The 16,703-nt window shown below is 39.5% G+C and overlaps 1 protein-coding gene across 1 annotated transcript in view; it reads right to left on the bottom strand.

The window, feature by feature from the left end:
* LOC145500197 (nck-associated protein 1 homolog) overlaps positions 1-16,703 on the bottom strand; it is a 29,767-nt gene that overhangs the window by 2,110 nt on the left and 10,954 nt on the right. Inside the window, exons 12-36 of the mRNA XM_081479715.1 lie at positions 16,445-16,541; positions 15,808-15,926; positions 14,573-14,613; positions 14,314-14,405; positions 13,867-13,948; positions 13,246-13,304; positions 12,641-12,786; positions 11,420-11,482; positions 10,717-10,786; positions 10,101-10,220; positions 8,941-9,080; positions 8,108-8,239; positions 7,493-7,571; positions 6,669-6,705; positions 6,401-6,503; positions 5,511-5,632; positions 4,942-5,039; positions 4,501-4,594; positions 3,888-3,970; positions 3,066-3,149; positions 2,503-2,584; positions 2,006-2,049; positions 1,286-1,355; positions 793-902; positions 153-239 (exon numbers count right to left, since the gene is read on the bottom strand). Of these exons, the coding sequence (XP_081335841.1) occupies positions 153-239; positions 793-902; positions 1,286-1,355; positions 2,006-2,049; positions 2,503-2,584; positions 3,066-3,149; positions 3,888-3,970; positions 4,501-4,594; positions 4,942-5,039; positions 5,511-5,632; positions 6,401-6,503; positions 6,669-6,705; positions 7,493-7,571; positions 8,108-8,239; positions 8,941-9,080; positions 10,101-10,220; positions 10,717-10,786; positions 11,420-11,482; positions 12,641-12,786; positions 13,246-13,304; positions 13,867-13,948; positions 14,314-14,405; positions 14,573-14,613; positions 15,808-15,926; positions 16,445-16,541 (2,254 nt within the window). The remainder of the gene's footprint in view (positions 1-152; positions 240-792; positions 903-1,285; positions 1,356-2,005; positions 2,050-2,502; positions 2,585-3,065; positions 3,150-3,887; positions 3,971-4,500; positions 4,595-4,941; positions 5,040-5,510; positions 5,633-6,400; positions 6,504-6,668; positions 6,706-7,492; positions 7,572-8,107; positions 8,240-8,940; positions 9,081-10,100; positions 10,221-10,716; positions 10,787-11,419; positions 11,483-12,640; positions 12,787-13,245; positions 13,305-13,866; positions 13,949-14,313; positions 14,406-14,572; positions 14,614-15,807; positions 15,927-16,444; positions 16,542-16,703) is intronic.

Below are 16,703 nucleotides of genomic sequence, written 5' to 3'. Positions count from 1 at the left end.
ACTTCGATCCTGATTCCACCGCACTAACCATGAGGCCACCACGCCTCTCTACCAACAACACCTCCATATATAATCTGACCCGACGTATGAGCAAAGAGGTCTCCGCTGACTAGATGACACCCTTGTGAGAGATACGAAGCAGAATCACTCACCATATCTAAGAGAAGGTACGTGGATTCACGAGCCTTCAAATCCTTCTCTACTTCGATTCCCAGCTTTAACAAACTAGAAGACGCGATCTAAAGAGATTGGTTACACAGTGTTAGTGTTTACCAAGGGATATGTACTGAACTAGACGATAAACAAAATACTAAAAAAGAAAAAAAAAATGACGTCTTAGAGATGTTTATAATATGTATTTGGTATACGCTGCATATTGAACAACAGTTCGGTTAGCCTGTATAAGAACTCCGCCCGCTTCACTCCGGTTTGCTTGCGGTTAGCTTTTATTTGTTGGTTAGGGCAATATCTATATATCCACATATCTATATATTTCAGTAGTTTTACACCACATACAGTTTTAAAAATAATGCTTCTGGCAGAATGCGTTCCATTCTAGTCCCCAGAGCCGCCTGTCCCTCTTGCCGGCGAGGCCCTGGAACGAGGGACAGGGGGCGCTGGGGACGAGAATTCTAAGGCAGCTTGCTTGGGCTCCAGTTAAGTTTGGTGCCAGTCCCTCGCCGCCTGCTCTCCAGGAATACGTCACTGACTCAGCTTTGTTCTAAGTTAGCTCCATCGGGTACGGGGAGGGTTTGTAGTGTATCTTGAAGTAGTAGAAAACAATTAACCTACCGCCAAAAATTCTCGGAGTCTTTCCTCAGCATTGTCTCCATTGTTGAAACACAGAGCGCCTGCTAAGCGGTTGATGGACGCTGCCATACAGTGGGCGTTGTTTTCATGCGCTGAAAATACAACACGAGTGATATTATGCCATTTTAGTTTAAAGCCATTTTATTTCTGGGAGCTACAAAATTATTACTTTACTGACGTAGAAATGATGATAGATGAAGACAAAAAAGGAACAAGAATGGATGCGAATGAGGAAAATTAAGAAGAAAGGGGATCATGGAACAATGAGCCTTGATTCTTAAGATTCACAAATAGTATCGAGCCTGAAAATACTAAAAATTGAAGGAAAAAAAACTGTTATGACGAGAGAAGTAATGAGAAGAAGAATTAATTCCCATTCTGCGATAACTCTCCATGTCACTAACTTCAAAAACGAAAGCAAACATAAACTGCTATATCCAAAAAACCCTAGTAAAAATGACATCGGCCGACAAACCTTCTAAGTCGGCATTGTATTCAGAGGCGTCTCTGTAAGCCAACGAAGGAAGAGCCACAGCGACAAACACCTGAAATAATAAGCATCACAAACTTCAATCACATGTAAGCTTACTGCACGTGGAATGAAGTTCAGTGTGATTCAATAAGAACGCCAGTAACTACACACGTTTGTTACGCTGAGGGACAGACCATTATTTTTTTGAGGGGGAGGGGGTGGGCAATTATAAGCATCACAAACCTCAATCACATGTAAGCTTACTGCACGTGGAAGGAAGATCAGTGTGTTTCAATGAGGGACAGACCATTTATTTTTTTGAGGGGGGTGGGCAATTACCAAAAAATGCCGTAAAAATGTTAAAATAATTAAAAAAAAAATGCACCCAAAAAATAATGCACAACCTTAAGGTGAGAAAAAATTTCAAGCCCCAGAAAATTTCCCAAACAACCCATCCCCTCTCCAAAAATAATGGTCCATCCCTGAAGTGAATTCGTTTTCTTACTAGTGCCAAAGTTTCCACATTCTATAGCTGAGGAAGACTCAAGTGAATGGTATACTCAAAATACTTTGCAACGATCAGTGTGATTATCCGTGATTTTCCTTTTCGTTAGGTTTAAGAATAATTGCGGTAATAATTTCGTCGCCAAAACAAGCTTACACCACGGAAGAAGGGAAGTCAACACATTTTTCGGTTATCTCTCTAGGTACCACAGCACTCACCAGGAATAAGGCCCAGATCAAAGAGTCCTCTTCAGGCTTTTTTTCTGTAACAAGACGACAGCAAATACAGAAAGTCACAATCAAAAGAAGTTGGCATGCTATTAGCCTAATACGCAGACGTACTTTAACATGTATGGCTGGGGCGAGACATGACGAAAGAACCATTATGTAGAAATACATTTCAAGGATTTTATACAGAGATACTCTGAGAGCAACCTGACTAAATATCGGCTATTTTTAAAGCTGACATCTTCGACATCTTACAAAATTTTAAAGAGACGAGAGATCATGGCGGGTGTGCACGCAACTTTAGCAGTTGCAAAAATAAAGCCTGAAACTCATAGGCTCGTAAATTTTCTTCAGGCTTTATTTTGCCACATTTTGACGGCATCTGTGATCCATTACTAAACGGACACACGGTAACATAGAATCTATTTGTGAATTTTACAATACTGCTACTCAAGTAGAGCTGTTGACACTATCGTGCTCGCACGCACCTTTATGGGCACGGAGAGCTTGGCAGAGGACTGGGTCTACCTCGCACTGCAAGCCAGCTGATGTGGCCATTTCTTCAACAAGCTGGAACAAGATATAACAAGAATGAATACCTGCTAGCGACATAATCCAGCATATAACATCCTACAACAAATTAACGATTTCGGTGTTACTGTGCTTATCCTCCATCTCAAATTTAACACTTCAGATGTTGGAAAAACAGTTACAGAATTTGACATTACATGGGCGTTCGATAGGTCACTTTGAAAAAAGGGGTTAAGGGTTATTTTGGGAACACAATGAACAAAATTGGCGAAAAGTGTGTTAATTGTAAGTCGACAGAAATACGGAACCAGAAGCGATGTCTCCAGCTCTCTTAAAATGGAATCCACAGCGTACAGGCTTCTGTCAAGGACGAAATGCTCTCGGAATGTCGTCTCCTTTGGTTGTTTGTTTCGATCAATCAGATAAACCAGGCCGTGCATTACTTCAAAATATCTTGATTTTGTAATTTTAAATGAAGTGAGTGATCACTAGTGAGCACATGGTGATCAGTTTCACTAACCGGTCGGTCGTTGTTGCCGTGAGGGAAATGCTCTTTAAAGTCCACAATGGAGTTCATGAGAAATGGCACTCTCTTCTTTAGAACCTATGTAAAACGAACAATCTTTAGTAACAACAAGAAATAGAGCGCCCTACAAACAGTTACTATTTAGTACCAGAATAGACGAGCCAATAATCTGAGGTTCCTTCCTCACTTCGCTGAGGAAATTTGGAAATGCAGTTTTATTTCTACGGTTAGACTGTCGTCCACACTAATCCGTCACGAAAACGGACTACGAAAACTTTCCTCAAACCGGAGGAATTTAAAAACACCGGCTGTGCGTTTTAGTGTGGAGGGAAAACATTTTGAAATCGGAGTTATACGAAAATTATGACGTCACGATAATCATGTGATTTCTCTGCCCGAGTTTTCCTCACAAATCACAACACAAATCCAAATTGACCGCTGATTGTCTCCGGCGAAGCGTGAACGGAAAACATTTGATGCGTTTTCAGAGTGAATACGCCGTCTTCAAATTTCTCCGGCGTAATTTGCAGGAGGCCTCAAAAAAGTGTCTCGTAAACAAGTAGACTGCGAGAAGCGAATGAGAAGAAAAAGAAAAAGAAAAATTAAAAAAAAAAAAAAAAAAACAGTGAGGAAAAAGGGTAGGTCATTCTCTGACTTTGTTTGTCCAACTGTTCGATTTTTTCGCGGGGTCATTTTGTGCTTTCTCGCTTATTTTTGTTTCCCGCTCGAGGAAATCAGGGAAAATAAGAACTGCCCGTGATGTGAGAAAGTCGGTAGAACAAGATTTCCGTGGTTCTCCAGCAACAGTCAACATACCATTTCCAGGGCTTCTTGAGTCAGCGAACGGAACGTTAAAATAACGCCAACAATTACAACTCTAACCACAAGGTCTTCAATACCTAAACCAAAGGAAAAATCAAATTAATATGATGACATCACGGAACATGCCTGATGAAAGCTTGTTACCGTCAAGTTCTACTACACTCTCCCTCGGTCAATGTTTCGCTCAGGAAATTAATGTCAGTTAACCTTTTTTCTCAGATCATTATTTTGTAGAGTTTACTGTTGGACCACACAGCAACAATTTAAAAACATAGCAATCATGGTGTTGCAGCTTTGAGCAGTTTCGCATATTCTTATGGTTTTGCATCACTACGCTAAAAAGTGATTGGCCTAAGAAAACTCGCGCCACTTTGTCATCCAATCAGAAGTAAGACTAACACCAATCGTGACGCGCTTACACACGTTTTCCCGCGCTTCGCGTCTGCTACATGTATTTGTCAACAGAGTTTTGATTGGTTCTCTGGATTGTCTGTATCCTTTGTGATTGGCCACAGTGACAACTTTTAGTTTAACGATCTCGATTTAAAAACCGCTCTATTCCAGCAACAGAGTTGCGTTACATTCATGGTTCAATTATTTGCCGTACTTTTCAGCCTTCTGATGAGCTCCATGCATTGTTCTGGCTTGTCAAAACTTGTCCGTAAGCTGGTCAACACATCTTTGTTTTGAACAACGAGTTTCTGAACACAGGGAACAAGACAAAATCATTAATGAGAAATACATTAAAATATGCCTCGTGTTCGGCGTTTGCTTCCCTTGGGATAGAACCTAACGTGGGGTACTTCCGATAAAAAACTTGATGTCCTCCGGGGTATAACGTGGGGATCTTGCACGCAAAAACAAGGCGTCCTCGTGGGATACATTACGGGGGTCTCGCGTTAAAAAAGAGTCATGCCACATTGCTCAGCGAGTCCTCAGCATTTTTGGTGATGGAGCAAATGTGAACGAAAACAACTTCTTCATTCTCGAAAACGTCATCTACATGTATTTTAACTTCTAAAATGGGCAGAAAAAGATGTTTAAAAACCTTAATCTCGCCAACTTGGCTCGCAATTTGCTGCATCATCTTTTGTCCCAAATATTTCATCCCATAAGCTCCAAGCAGTTCAGCGAGTGCTTGTAGTTCTGAAAGTAAACGAAAACAGACTCAGGGTTGCTAACTATGAAGAAAACCAAAAACAGCCGACATTTTACAGACTAGAAAATTATCTTTAGTTAACATAGTGAGACGGTCGTTAACAGCAACACATCATCAGAGCCTGCAGTTAACCTTTCAATAACTTTCCCCTATTTTCCTCACTTTGACAAGAAATTAGAATTTCCTGACCAGGTACTGAATTTCCCTCACTTTCCCCTTTGAAAAAATGTTTTTCCTTGACACTTAGACAAGTGGAAACCCTGACAGTATTGCGCGAAACCAACTAAACATAACATTGCTTAGATTCCTCTCGGGCAAAGGACTCAGGAGTGACCTGTAACCAGTTTACATGGCGAGAAAGAAGATTTGAAGAAACAAATTCAGTTACGCGGTTGTTACTTCATGTAAACTCAGTAAATGTCCAGTTCAGCCACCACGCATGAGATAAGTCCACTGACCTTTAACATCTGTATACTCCTCTGCTCTAAATGCCTGACCAGGTTTGTTGACAAAAGCACGACGGCGAGGAGAGAACACAATGTTGTCCGTCATTACGTGCCGCAAGAACACATCAAGGTACCTAATAACAAAAATCTTGAATAAAACTCCTGTTTTCTTTGTGTTGAAAACAAAAGGCTTAAACCGTCAACATGAAAGGCGCTCAAATGCCATTGATACTACACTAAACAAATGAACAACACGCCTAGAATTGGCACTTCAGTTTTCTACTACTAAACTAAGTTCTTGAGCCGGTGGACGCCAAAAAGTTTTCCCCACCTCAACCCCCGGGCCTTGATCCTGTTCAATGTTGATTGAAAGGCCTGGTCAGCTAAAACATTTGTAATACTTTATTGGACAGCACGAGAGTAGCCTAAAATAGTACGGTAACCTGGCCTGACAAGATCTAATAACAAGACCTAGTGTGGCAGGATCTACAAAGCATGTGACAAAGTGTGATAGGACCTAACTAAATGACGTGACCTAGAGTGGAGTGCTCTTAAGTGGCGTGACCTAGTGTGACAGAAGTTGGACTGACCAGGTAGTGTACATGTTGGTGATGGTGATAACTAGTGTGATAGGATCTAACTAAATAACGTGACCTAGAGTGGCGTGACCTAACGTGACAGAAGTTGGACTGACCATGTTGTGTACATGTTGGTGACGGTGATAACTAGTGTGATAGGATCTAACTAAATAACGTGACCTGGAGTGGCGTGACCTAGCGGGACAGAAGCTGGACTGACGATGTTGTGTACATGTTAGTGATGGTGATAACTAGTGTGATCGGATCTAACTAAACAACGTGACCAACAGTGGCGTGACCTAGCGTGACAGAAGGTGGACTGACCATGTTGTGTACATGTTGGTGATGGTGATAGCTCCCTGGCTGTCCTCAGGCTGTGTTTGCTGTAGCAGCACGTGATTGAACAAACGAGCCATGTCCACACCAGCTGTTAGGAAAACAAAGCAAATAGTGAGATTTTCATCCTCCACTCCCAAGACTTATCAAAACGAAAAGGTTCTTTCACCCAATGGACAAGAAGAATAAATCAGATTCGTGATTTCCAACGGAACACGCTAATAATTATAAATAACCTATCAGGGAAGGAACTTACTGTAGTTTTCCAGACTCCGCAACGTAGCCATCATTGCCTGTGGAAACAGGATTTAGAAATCATCACTATTAAACTGTCGGTTGTTTGAGTTTTGATAGCTGTTGTTCAACTAGTAGTAGTAACAATCTTTTATTAGGAAGCTCCATCACTAAAAGTGGTTTACATAGAGGTCCTAATACTAGATATATACTATATAATGATACAATTAAAATCTATGAATTAGAGCTAAAACCGAAATAAATAAATATTTACAACATATACACTACAGAGATTAAAAAATTAATTAATTATAAAACGCAGAAAAAAGACACTTCTTAAAAATTGGTAAACTTGCTGAGTTTCTTACAGTTCTCTCTAACTCATTGAAGTCTTTGAAACAGTGGTACCGTGAACGTTGTTTTCCCCAATTGTATTGGATTTTGGGGAGCTTTATAGTATCTTTAAACACTCAAAGAGTAAAACGAAATAAACGTATATAGAGATATTAATTCTTTGATAAAACCAAACAGCACTGTAAATGATCGACAGAAATTCACATTTGCACTGGGTTTGCATTACTGCGCTTAGTGGTTGGTATACAAAAATAAAAACTCGCGCCACTTCCTAAACCAATCAGAAGTAAGAAAAGAACAAGTCATGACGCGCTCGCGCACGTTTTCCCGCGCTTCACGCCGGCTACATGTATTCGCTTCGAGTTTTGATTGGTAGACTGGATTATCTGCGTAATTTGTGACTGGCCAGAGTGGTTGTTCTGTTTCAGTGTTACGTCTTCCCGTTGAAAATCTCTCTAAATAGTGAATAAACACAGATTTACAAGACCATACCTTGATATTTCCAAGGACTTCAGAGGGGCGAGCAATCCTCCGGTTATCCTGATCAAACTGGGCAATGGTAACCACAGACCTGCCAAAGGTAATTTCTAAGTTATTGTCGAATTTCGTAAAAGCTCCCTAAGACAGAACAGCCTGGACAAACCACAAGAATCCGGAGGTCGTGAGAATAACAGACATTGCTAAACCTCCCAACTCAAATGCGTTTTCCGATTGGAGGAGAACGTGTCAGGTGTCATGGGTCAAAACTCACTAACTCAGTAAGGCGAAAAAACTCACTAACTCCCAAGGGAACCAACAACTTGAACTTTCGACTTGCACGTGATCAGGTCGTGCACCTTGAAAGCGCCGATCTCGGGGAAACAAAACTTACTGTTTCCCTTAGGGCCAGTTACTGCATTAACAATGGAGGCATGAAAATGGTTGCAATGTAACAAATGTGAATCCTGAGGTCTCAAGTTGTCGAGTAAAGCTTAAATTTCTTTGCTTATTGGCAGTAATCGTGTTGAACAAAAAATCCGAAGGAATATATTCAATACCAATAGCTGTGTTGTTTTATGTCTTATGTCGTTATGAGGGAAGATCAAAATATTTTAATCTTAGGCTTACTTTGTGAAGAACTCCTCCAGCTGAGAGCTGAGATATTCCCGAGGAGCAAAGATGTGTTCCCACACCGGAATGGCCTCTGTGTAGGTGATCCCGCGGCAGACTTCCGTCAAAGCAATTAGCTTTCGATCCAACCTAGGAATGCAACAGACATTTTAGATCAATAAAAAACTAAAAAAACTAAACGCTACAGTCCAGACTTGCACACTGATAATATTGTCAACAGGCGTGTTGCCGAGAGTTGGTATGCGCGAGGTTTTGATCTAAACTTGAAAAAGTCTCGTGATAGCTATGTCAAATTCTTCCCTTGTATCTAGGAAAAAACGAAAATCCAATTCCAACTTTCTAGAGTTCCTTTCAACAATTTTCTCAATACCTTCATACTGGTGTTTTGGGCACCGAGTGATTTTCCCTGTAAGGAAAGGACTAGCCACAATTTTGACACAGTTTTGAGTCAAAATACAGCAAATTCCCCGTCATAGGACCCCTTCAGTTAACTAGTTTTTACAATCGACACAAGCAAAAAACGCTACTGGCACAAAATAAACATTAAAAGTTACCCGAAGTATTTATTTTTCTTGTATGAAAATGTCTTTTACTGCTCATGTTTTCACGGTGTACTTTGAGATTATTCAAATTCAAATTCAAAACTGAAGGACAGACAACATAAACAGAAAACCTCACCGGAAAGTTACAAAACTCATATCAAAATTCTCGCTAATTCGGCGTTAGCTTAATCGGGCTTTGAACAACCCGGTCTTCTGAGCTTTCACGTTTTCTTTCGAGAACCAAGCTTAAGGAAAACCAACCAAACAGTTGCAAAGGAAGGAACTCACGTTGTCAAGGATTCTCTGGTCTTTCTGAAGCTCTCACTGCCGGGTGGAACAAACTCACTCTGCACATTTTTCTTATTCTTGTCCTTTTTTCGGTCAGCAGAAAATTCTGTCATCAGACGAACTGCCTGCACCTGCCATAGCTTCAACAAGAATAATGACAACAAAATCAGCAATGAAAAATTTCTACTTCCAGTTTTAAAACATTGCCAAAAGGACAGGTGATGAAAATATAGAAAATCAAGAAATGTAAGGCAATAGGTAAAGAGGATTAATACTTTGAACAGTCTTATTCTAGCCTGCGTAGCGATTGATCCCGTTCGAACGAAAGTCTGGCCACCCTCCTCTCTGTCCAGTTTTGGCTCTCGCCTTAATTTTCGCGCGACCAACAGGCGAGGAGCTCTTCGCTCGTCAAGGAACTTTTGCTACGCAGAGTATCTTATTCTAACTTGAGACAATCACGGCATAGGTACACAATAGGTGCCGGAAATTGCCTGCTCCACTTTGGCCACGCTACAAGTCCGACCATTTTGAACAAATGTTTGTGAAAATGCAAATGAGAGTCACTTGTAGGCTACGCTTGCTCTTCATAATATGAGAACAACTCTTCTCAAACTCATTAATAATTCATCAAGTTTAAACAAGGGAAATCACGACCATGACAGTGTTTGGATATCTGATCTTAATTAGCGTATATTTTTACGATTTTATTTTTCGTTTTCTCCTTAGTTTTGGTTTCGATTGAGAAGATATATCAAACACTCAAGACAATGTTTGACCAGATTTCCAAACACCTCAAAGTTTGTCAAAAATACTCCGCTGCGCGTCGTATTTTCAACCCTCTTCTCGTTGTTTGGAAATCTGGTCAAACATGGTCTTTCGTGTTTGATAAATTACTTGAAACTAACTTATTCTCTATGAAGTAACTTCGTTTCGTCCTACTGGGGCAACTATTTTAAGAACGCTCGATACGGAGACCAGCACGCTAACCATTGAACCACCGTGCCTCTCGCCACGTTTGATAGTACATTAAGAATTGGAACTTCTCAGAGTCTTTCAGTAAATACTAACTAAACCGGCCGCTTGTTTCACTACCTGACATACATGTGTGTATAAGTATTCCCGTGAACGCTACAATGGAGAATTAAATGTTGATTACTAACCTGCTGGTTGAGTTGAATATAATCCGGACACATCTGACTCAAGATGTTCCTGGCTTCCTTTGCCATAGAATCAAGGAACAGATTCACAGCAGACAAACTGCGGTCTCCAATAGGATGGCGCTGTCATGAGTCAACAAATCAAAAAGAAAACATCCTTAACAAAGGTTACTCCTCGACGTCCAGACGTACTCTAAATTGCTTTCAATACCAGTGATTAAAAATATAGCACTCACCAATTTATAGGGACAAGTTACGGTTGGCGAAGATGAGTTGATACCCGCTGATTTACATCGGCCAGATATTCATTAAAAGCAATTTACAGAATGATTGACTTTTCTGCGCTTGTAGTCAGACCCTTTTCACAAATGGCTGCCAAATATAAATTATTTTGTAAGTCTTAAAATTAGTCTTACTATCCTGGTTGATAATTCAAAAGAATTTTAAATTAGCAGCCCTTTATCAAAGGGTCTTTGTTCAGTTTTTACTGCTGGCAAAGTAATGATACATTGTGTGAGAGGCATGCTTGGACGCATTACGCCATATCTTCTCTTCTCCTGCCCCCATGAGTACACCTGGCATGCCTGTTATTGAAATAGTTACGAAAACTAAACTGTACCTCTTCTGGGCAAAACTCGCTGGTACACGACATGAAGTGACCACAAATCAGTGGAAACGCAATGGAGTATCTGCCAATAAAACAGCATAGACAAACAGTTAGTTACCAGGTGTTTGGAACTTGTGTTGTTCTAACACGAAAGCAAAATCTGCAGTCGGGCTAAAGTGGCCCAAGCCACCATAGCTTATTTCGTTTTCCACACTGAGAGAATGAACTGGATATGAGTATTGCTACCCCCGGACAGGATGTTCGTCCGTCGCAGAGACACCCCGGTTTTTTACGCCGACACATTGTAGATACCCAGTTACAGAAATCCTGAATGGAAAAAGTTACTGCAACAGTACTATAACCGAGCTATAACCTGTCTATCGAGTGCCTGACGTATTGAAAGAAATTAAGCCCTTTACGCGACTTAGGTTTCTTTATTACATCGTATCATCTCGTCAAAACCATTTCAGCGATCAAGTGATTAGATCTTCACACCCGAAAGCGCGTGTGAATTTTCAATCGCCCATCACACTTTAGGACCAGTCTGACAAGAGCTTGTCTGCTCAGTAAAGAAACTATTTTATGAATCTGTGAGTCAGTCTACGTGTTTATAATTATAAAGACAAATGGGATTTGGCAGATCTCTCTGCCCTCGGAGCTAATACTGCTCCGTGCACCAACGACATAAATTTCTTGAAAACCTAAACAACCTCACCTTGAATAGTTTGGATCCTCCACACACTTCAAAAATGACTCCTCAAAAAAGCTGGGATAAAAACTACAAGAAAGCATCACCTTTGTTATTATACATTGTAGTCACCATCTGTCTTCTCATTGGCTAAAAGCCTACAGTTAATTCTGGGAAACAGCGCAACCTACTGATTATTCACTAATCTGCTAGCAGATTAGTGAAAAATCTGTAGGTTGCGTACGCAATGCATAATTTCCAAGAGCAATGTCAAGTTCACGGACAGCGAAGTAAGAACATGGCTTGTCAAAAATAAACTGTGTTCGGTGTGATAATGCGTTTGTCGTTATTTTCTTTAAAACAATGTACAATAAAACAATTATTAGATTCGGTTTTTTGTGATATCCGAAATAATCAAGGTCTCGGTTAGTGTTATCCAACTCAACCTTCGGTTTCGGTTGATAACACTTACCTCGACCTTGATTATTGTGGATATCACAAAAACCTCATCCAGTAATTGTTTATTAACAAACAAACAAACAAATAAATTTAAACAAATAATAATTTTTTAATATCACGTATTCATATCTCCGACCTGTTGTATCGTTAAATGTGTTTCTGTTAAGGCACCTGACTGAGAAGTCTAGTTACCTAAGTTCAGAACCTGAGGTTTTTGCGAAAAAACAAGGGACTAGGGTTCCCTTAAACCCTACCCCGGACCTGCCACTTGTAATAGAGAGCAAATGCTCCTTCCAGCTTATTAATTTATAATCCATGAGATATTTTCGCTCGAGCGCGATTGGTCTCGACGCGTCACGTGGCTGAATATGCAAAAGAGAGTGGAAGTTCCTTTTTCCCTCTAGTCCACCGCATGCATGCATGCATGCATGCATACATACATACGTTTATTTGATAAGTAGGTTTAAAATAAGCAACTGTACAGCTGATGTGGACCTACTACTACTAAATCTAAACAAGAGAAACAGAAATTTACAATACAATTGTCATAAAGCTAAAATAATATATACAATAACGATAAAAAGAGTAATCAAATAATTTATGAAAAACAACAACAACAACAACAACAACAACAACGTCTGATCGAGGGTTAGATATGCACGACAAAATTCACAGAGTCAGAATTTCGCAATCAGTTACGGAAATTACAATGCTGATAACTATATTGAGCGCGAGAGTTGGAGGTTTGGAAGTGTTGAAATTCGTCAGTAACAATTTTAAGTGACTAACCAGAAAATTGAGAGGTCAGAGATCTCGTTCAAAAGCTTTTCTGGTGCATCGACAAGTTTAGAGTGGAATGCCACATTGTTCATCAGCACTGCTAAGTCCTTGTTATCTTTTAACTCTGGTGCTGCTCCACGGACACTGGTATAAGCCTGCAACGGAAATGAAGATGCATAACACTTGTACATACGTTTTAGACGTATTATGCGCAAATATGGAAAATATGACGCGTTAAACGCCAGACAAACTGAACAATTTTTTGTGTCTGGATAAAAACTGGAATGGCCACATACAAGGATTTCATCAGCAGAATTAAGAGATACAAACACCTTGTACAGCATAATAATCAGTACCACATGAAAATACTGCTCACTAGCTTTCATTTGAATGGACACACAATAGGGTTTCAGACACAAAAAATGATAATGAATTCACATGAGGTTTGACTCTAGGAGTGATTTTACTTTTCTGAGATGCATTGTTCGCCTGCCTATATGTAGGTAAATATAGCCACAGTTTTGCAAGTACACCAGTCTCTGTCGTTAACCTTCTCCTTTTCTGCCACGGTCAACTTCTAATAAACATAGTTGTGTCACTACAGGGCGTGTTACCTGGAGACGCATCCAGTCCAATCTGAGGCTCTCAAAATCAAACGTGTCTCCTGCTTCAACTGTTAAACCAACAAAATACATGACACGTCTGCGTTAGCACTTCAGTTGAAGCAAGGATAGTTAAGAGTAAAGTTGAAGTTAGGCAGAACTACGTACTTTTATAAGTCTGTAATGCAATTGAACACCTTTAAGATAACCACCTCAGCTGTAGACAGGCCATATAAATTCTGTTATGTTAACAGAATGGTTGTGGACAATTTCTCACAGAAAATCGAGGTGAAATCGCTAATTGCTTTTCAGTCTTTACTTTATAACGGAAAACCCTTTAATCCAAAATTCAAGAACACAAGTAATGTTTTTTCCAATTCAAGGGCAATGCACACTCAACTGTGTTCTAACAGTGAGTACACAGGAAGAGAGAACCAATCACAAATTATTTGGGCGCTAAGTGTCCACTAAGTCACGATAGAAGACCAATTTTATTAATTCCTACGACAATATCCGTAGAATGAAACTTGAACATTGCATACCGACTCCTTTCAAGCAAGAGTGTACATAACAACAGAACATCATTATTGTAATTCTTTACATTATACAACATTTGAACAACCCACGCTGTACCTTGCTTGACATTAAGCTGTGACAGATCATCAATAAACGAGGTCATTATCATGGATATATCATCAGAGCAGACTGAAATTTTCTGCAAACAGAAAACCAGGCTAGCATGTATACTCCATGGTATGTAAATAAAATAAAATAAAAGTCCTAAATTGCGAATTGTGTGTCAACATGCTGGAAGCCAAATGGCATGAGCGGGGAGGGAGGGGAGGCATGGGAGGCATGAACCTTTCTCGTTCGTGATGCTTTTGACAAATTTGATTAACTGATCAATGCATAGACTAATGCAGCCATCTATTTAATTAAGTGCATGTATGTCAGAAACAATCAAATCTAAACCTTACAAATCCCCACAGAGCATCGACTCAGCAAGTGTTATCTCATGGATGGCAATGAACATTTTGTGAATGAGACAATATGTTACATTTGTACATGTGGCATACAGACCTGTACAACTTCCTTGAGTACCGCGACATCAAAGCCGCCTAAGTACTGGACAAAATACCGCTGCAACACCGAGACATACTTCTGAATTGCACCTTTGGAGAAAACAAACAAGAATTTTTAAAAACTTCCCAAAAATGACTATCCAACCACATAGCCCTGAGATTTAAACAACACATATAAAATCTCAAACAGGATGTATCGCTCAGGAACCTCTACAGCTGCACATGCATTTAACCAAAACTGTTTGAATTACCCCTACCTCTGACTTCCTCCACATAAAGCAACATCTGGGGTAATTTGCTGACAAAATCAACAAGATGAAAAGTAATGTTTAGACCTAATAAGACAAATTAAAACTGTTTGCTTTGCAATCACTCAAAAAAAAAAAAAAAAAGACAACAGGGGTGCAAAGAATTATTAATAAGGAGGTATTTCAAATCATACAATCACTTGGGGTATAATTAAGAGAAATACAGTGGACTGTGAAAATGCTTATTGCTATATAACAACACATCTCCATGGAGAAGCAGCAACAAAAAGTGAATGACAAACAAATTTAATTTAATAGGTTCCCTCAAAATATATTCTCATGTTCTAACATTTAGGGAGGAAGTGGGGGTTAACAGAGAAGGAGGGGAAGGGGAAAAATTAATATGGGGTCCAGAAACTTTTATGATATGAAGGACACTTCTCAAACTCATTAATAATTCATCAAGTTAAAACAAAGAAAATCACTACCGTGAAGGAGGTTTGGAGACCCGGTCTTAATTTGCATAGATTTTGACAATTTTACTTCTCCATTTACTCCTTAGTTTTTGTTTTGATTGAGAAGATATATCAAGCACTCAAGACAGTGTTTCATCTGCTATCCAAACGCCTCAAATTTTGTCATAAAGACTCCACTGCACATCTCATTTTCAACTCTCTTCTTGGTGTTTGGATATCTGTCTCTCGTGTTTGATATATTATATCAAAAACTAGTCTCTACATGAACTTTGAAACACCCCAACACTTATCTGGAAAAAAAGTCCTGTCGGATAGCGCGGGGCTAGTGGATTTTTCAGTTGGACTGGTGGATTCTGTCCATCACTTAGCTTGTTGCATGGGCAGGTGAAGTTTCTTGGGCAAAGTTTTGTGGAAATCCAAAAGACAGATTGAAGTACATTGCATACATGTACTGCATCAGGAACTTTTGGGTGGCTAGTGAGAATTATTTTTGGGCTAGTACATCTAGTTTACTGAGCTTGCCCAAAAGGCAAGCCTAAAAATTTGTTTTCTTTGCACTCTGTATCACACAGGTCATCTAACAGTATTTTGTTCTGCTGCCATAGCAGTGGGGGTAAAAGTGCTTTGCCCAAGAACACAATACCCTGCCCAGCTCAGGGCCCAGCATTTGAACTAAGACTTCTTGATCCAGAGCAAAACCCTTCAATTCATTATAAATTGATGTTACATATTTGTTTTAAATTGACATGTATTTCCATAAGGCCTTACACATCAACATAGTCTTCTTGGTTCAACTTTCTTCCTTTTGGTGGTGAATTACACGCATGTCTGACAAGCCACATGATTTCATCTTTGGCCATGCTTAATGCTTCAAGCACTACAAGAATCTGACGACAAACAAGCAACGTTAACTGATCAATTAAATCAAGTAAAATACATGTACCTAAAAAGTGCATACATTAATTAAAATGTTTTAAAGTAAAGGAGCTTGTGAAGAAGGATGTTCACCAACTAAGGTTTTGCAAAAACAAGTCTTAAATGACTTTTCAAACTCATTAATAACTACAAGTTTAAACAAACAAAATCATGGCTTGTGACAGTGTCTGGACGACCAATTTCAATAAGGGCAGATTTTTAAGATTTTGTTTCTCTGTTTTCTCCTCAGGTTTTGCTTTGCTTTAGAGGGCATTTCAAACACTCAAGACCATGCTTGACCTCATTTACAAACACCTTGAAGTTCATCAAAAATACTCTGCCATGTGTTGTAGTTTTAGTTGAATCCTCAGTGTTTGGAAATGCGGTCAAACACAATCTTTCTTGTTTGATACAGCTGTATATTATGTACATGAAGTACTCTACGTTCAATGAAGCAGGCAACATGATATGAAAAAAAGGAAACCTCTACCTTGGGTCCTAAGAGACCTGGTTGATCAGAAAGAATCAATGACATTTCTTTTAATGCAGTCCTAAGATAATTACGTCGCTCCTTGTGAACTGGGCCTCTGCAAATAAAAAAACAAAACAATTATAACAACAATTATTATAGGAATTCAGTTAAAAACATGCTAGTAGCAAGGACAAATTCACAAGGTAGATCTTAAGAGGAAGAATTCAAATGAAAATTTTGTAAAACCCAGAATCTGAATCGATCCTGGATGCTGAAA

This window comes from Orbicella franksi, chromosome 10, assembly GCF_964199315.1.
Source record: "Orbicella franksi chromosome 10, jaOrbFran1.1, whole genome shotgun sequence".
Lineage (NCBI taxonomy): Eukaryota > Metazoa > Cnidaria > Anthozoa > Scleractinia > Merulinidae > Orbicella > Orbicella franksi.
The sequence above is the reverse complement of the archived record's forward strand: the minus strand, read 5'-3'. Positions and strand labels throughout refer to the sequence as shown.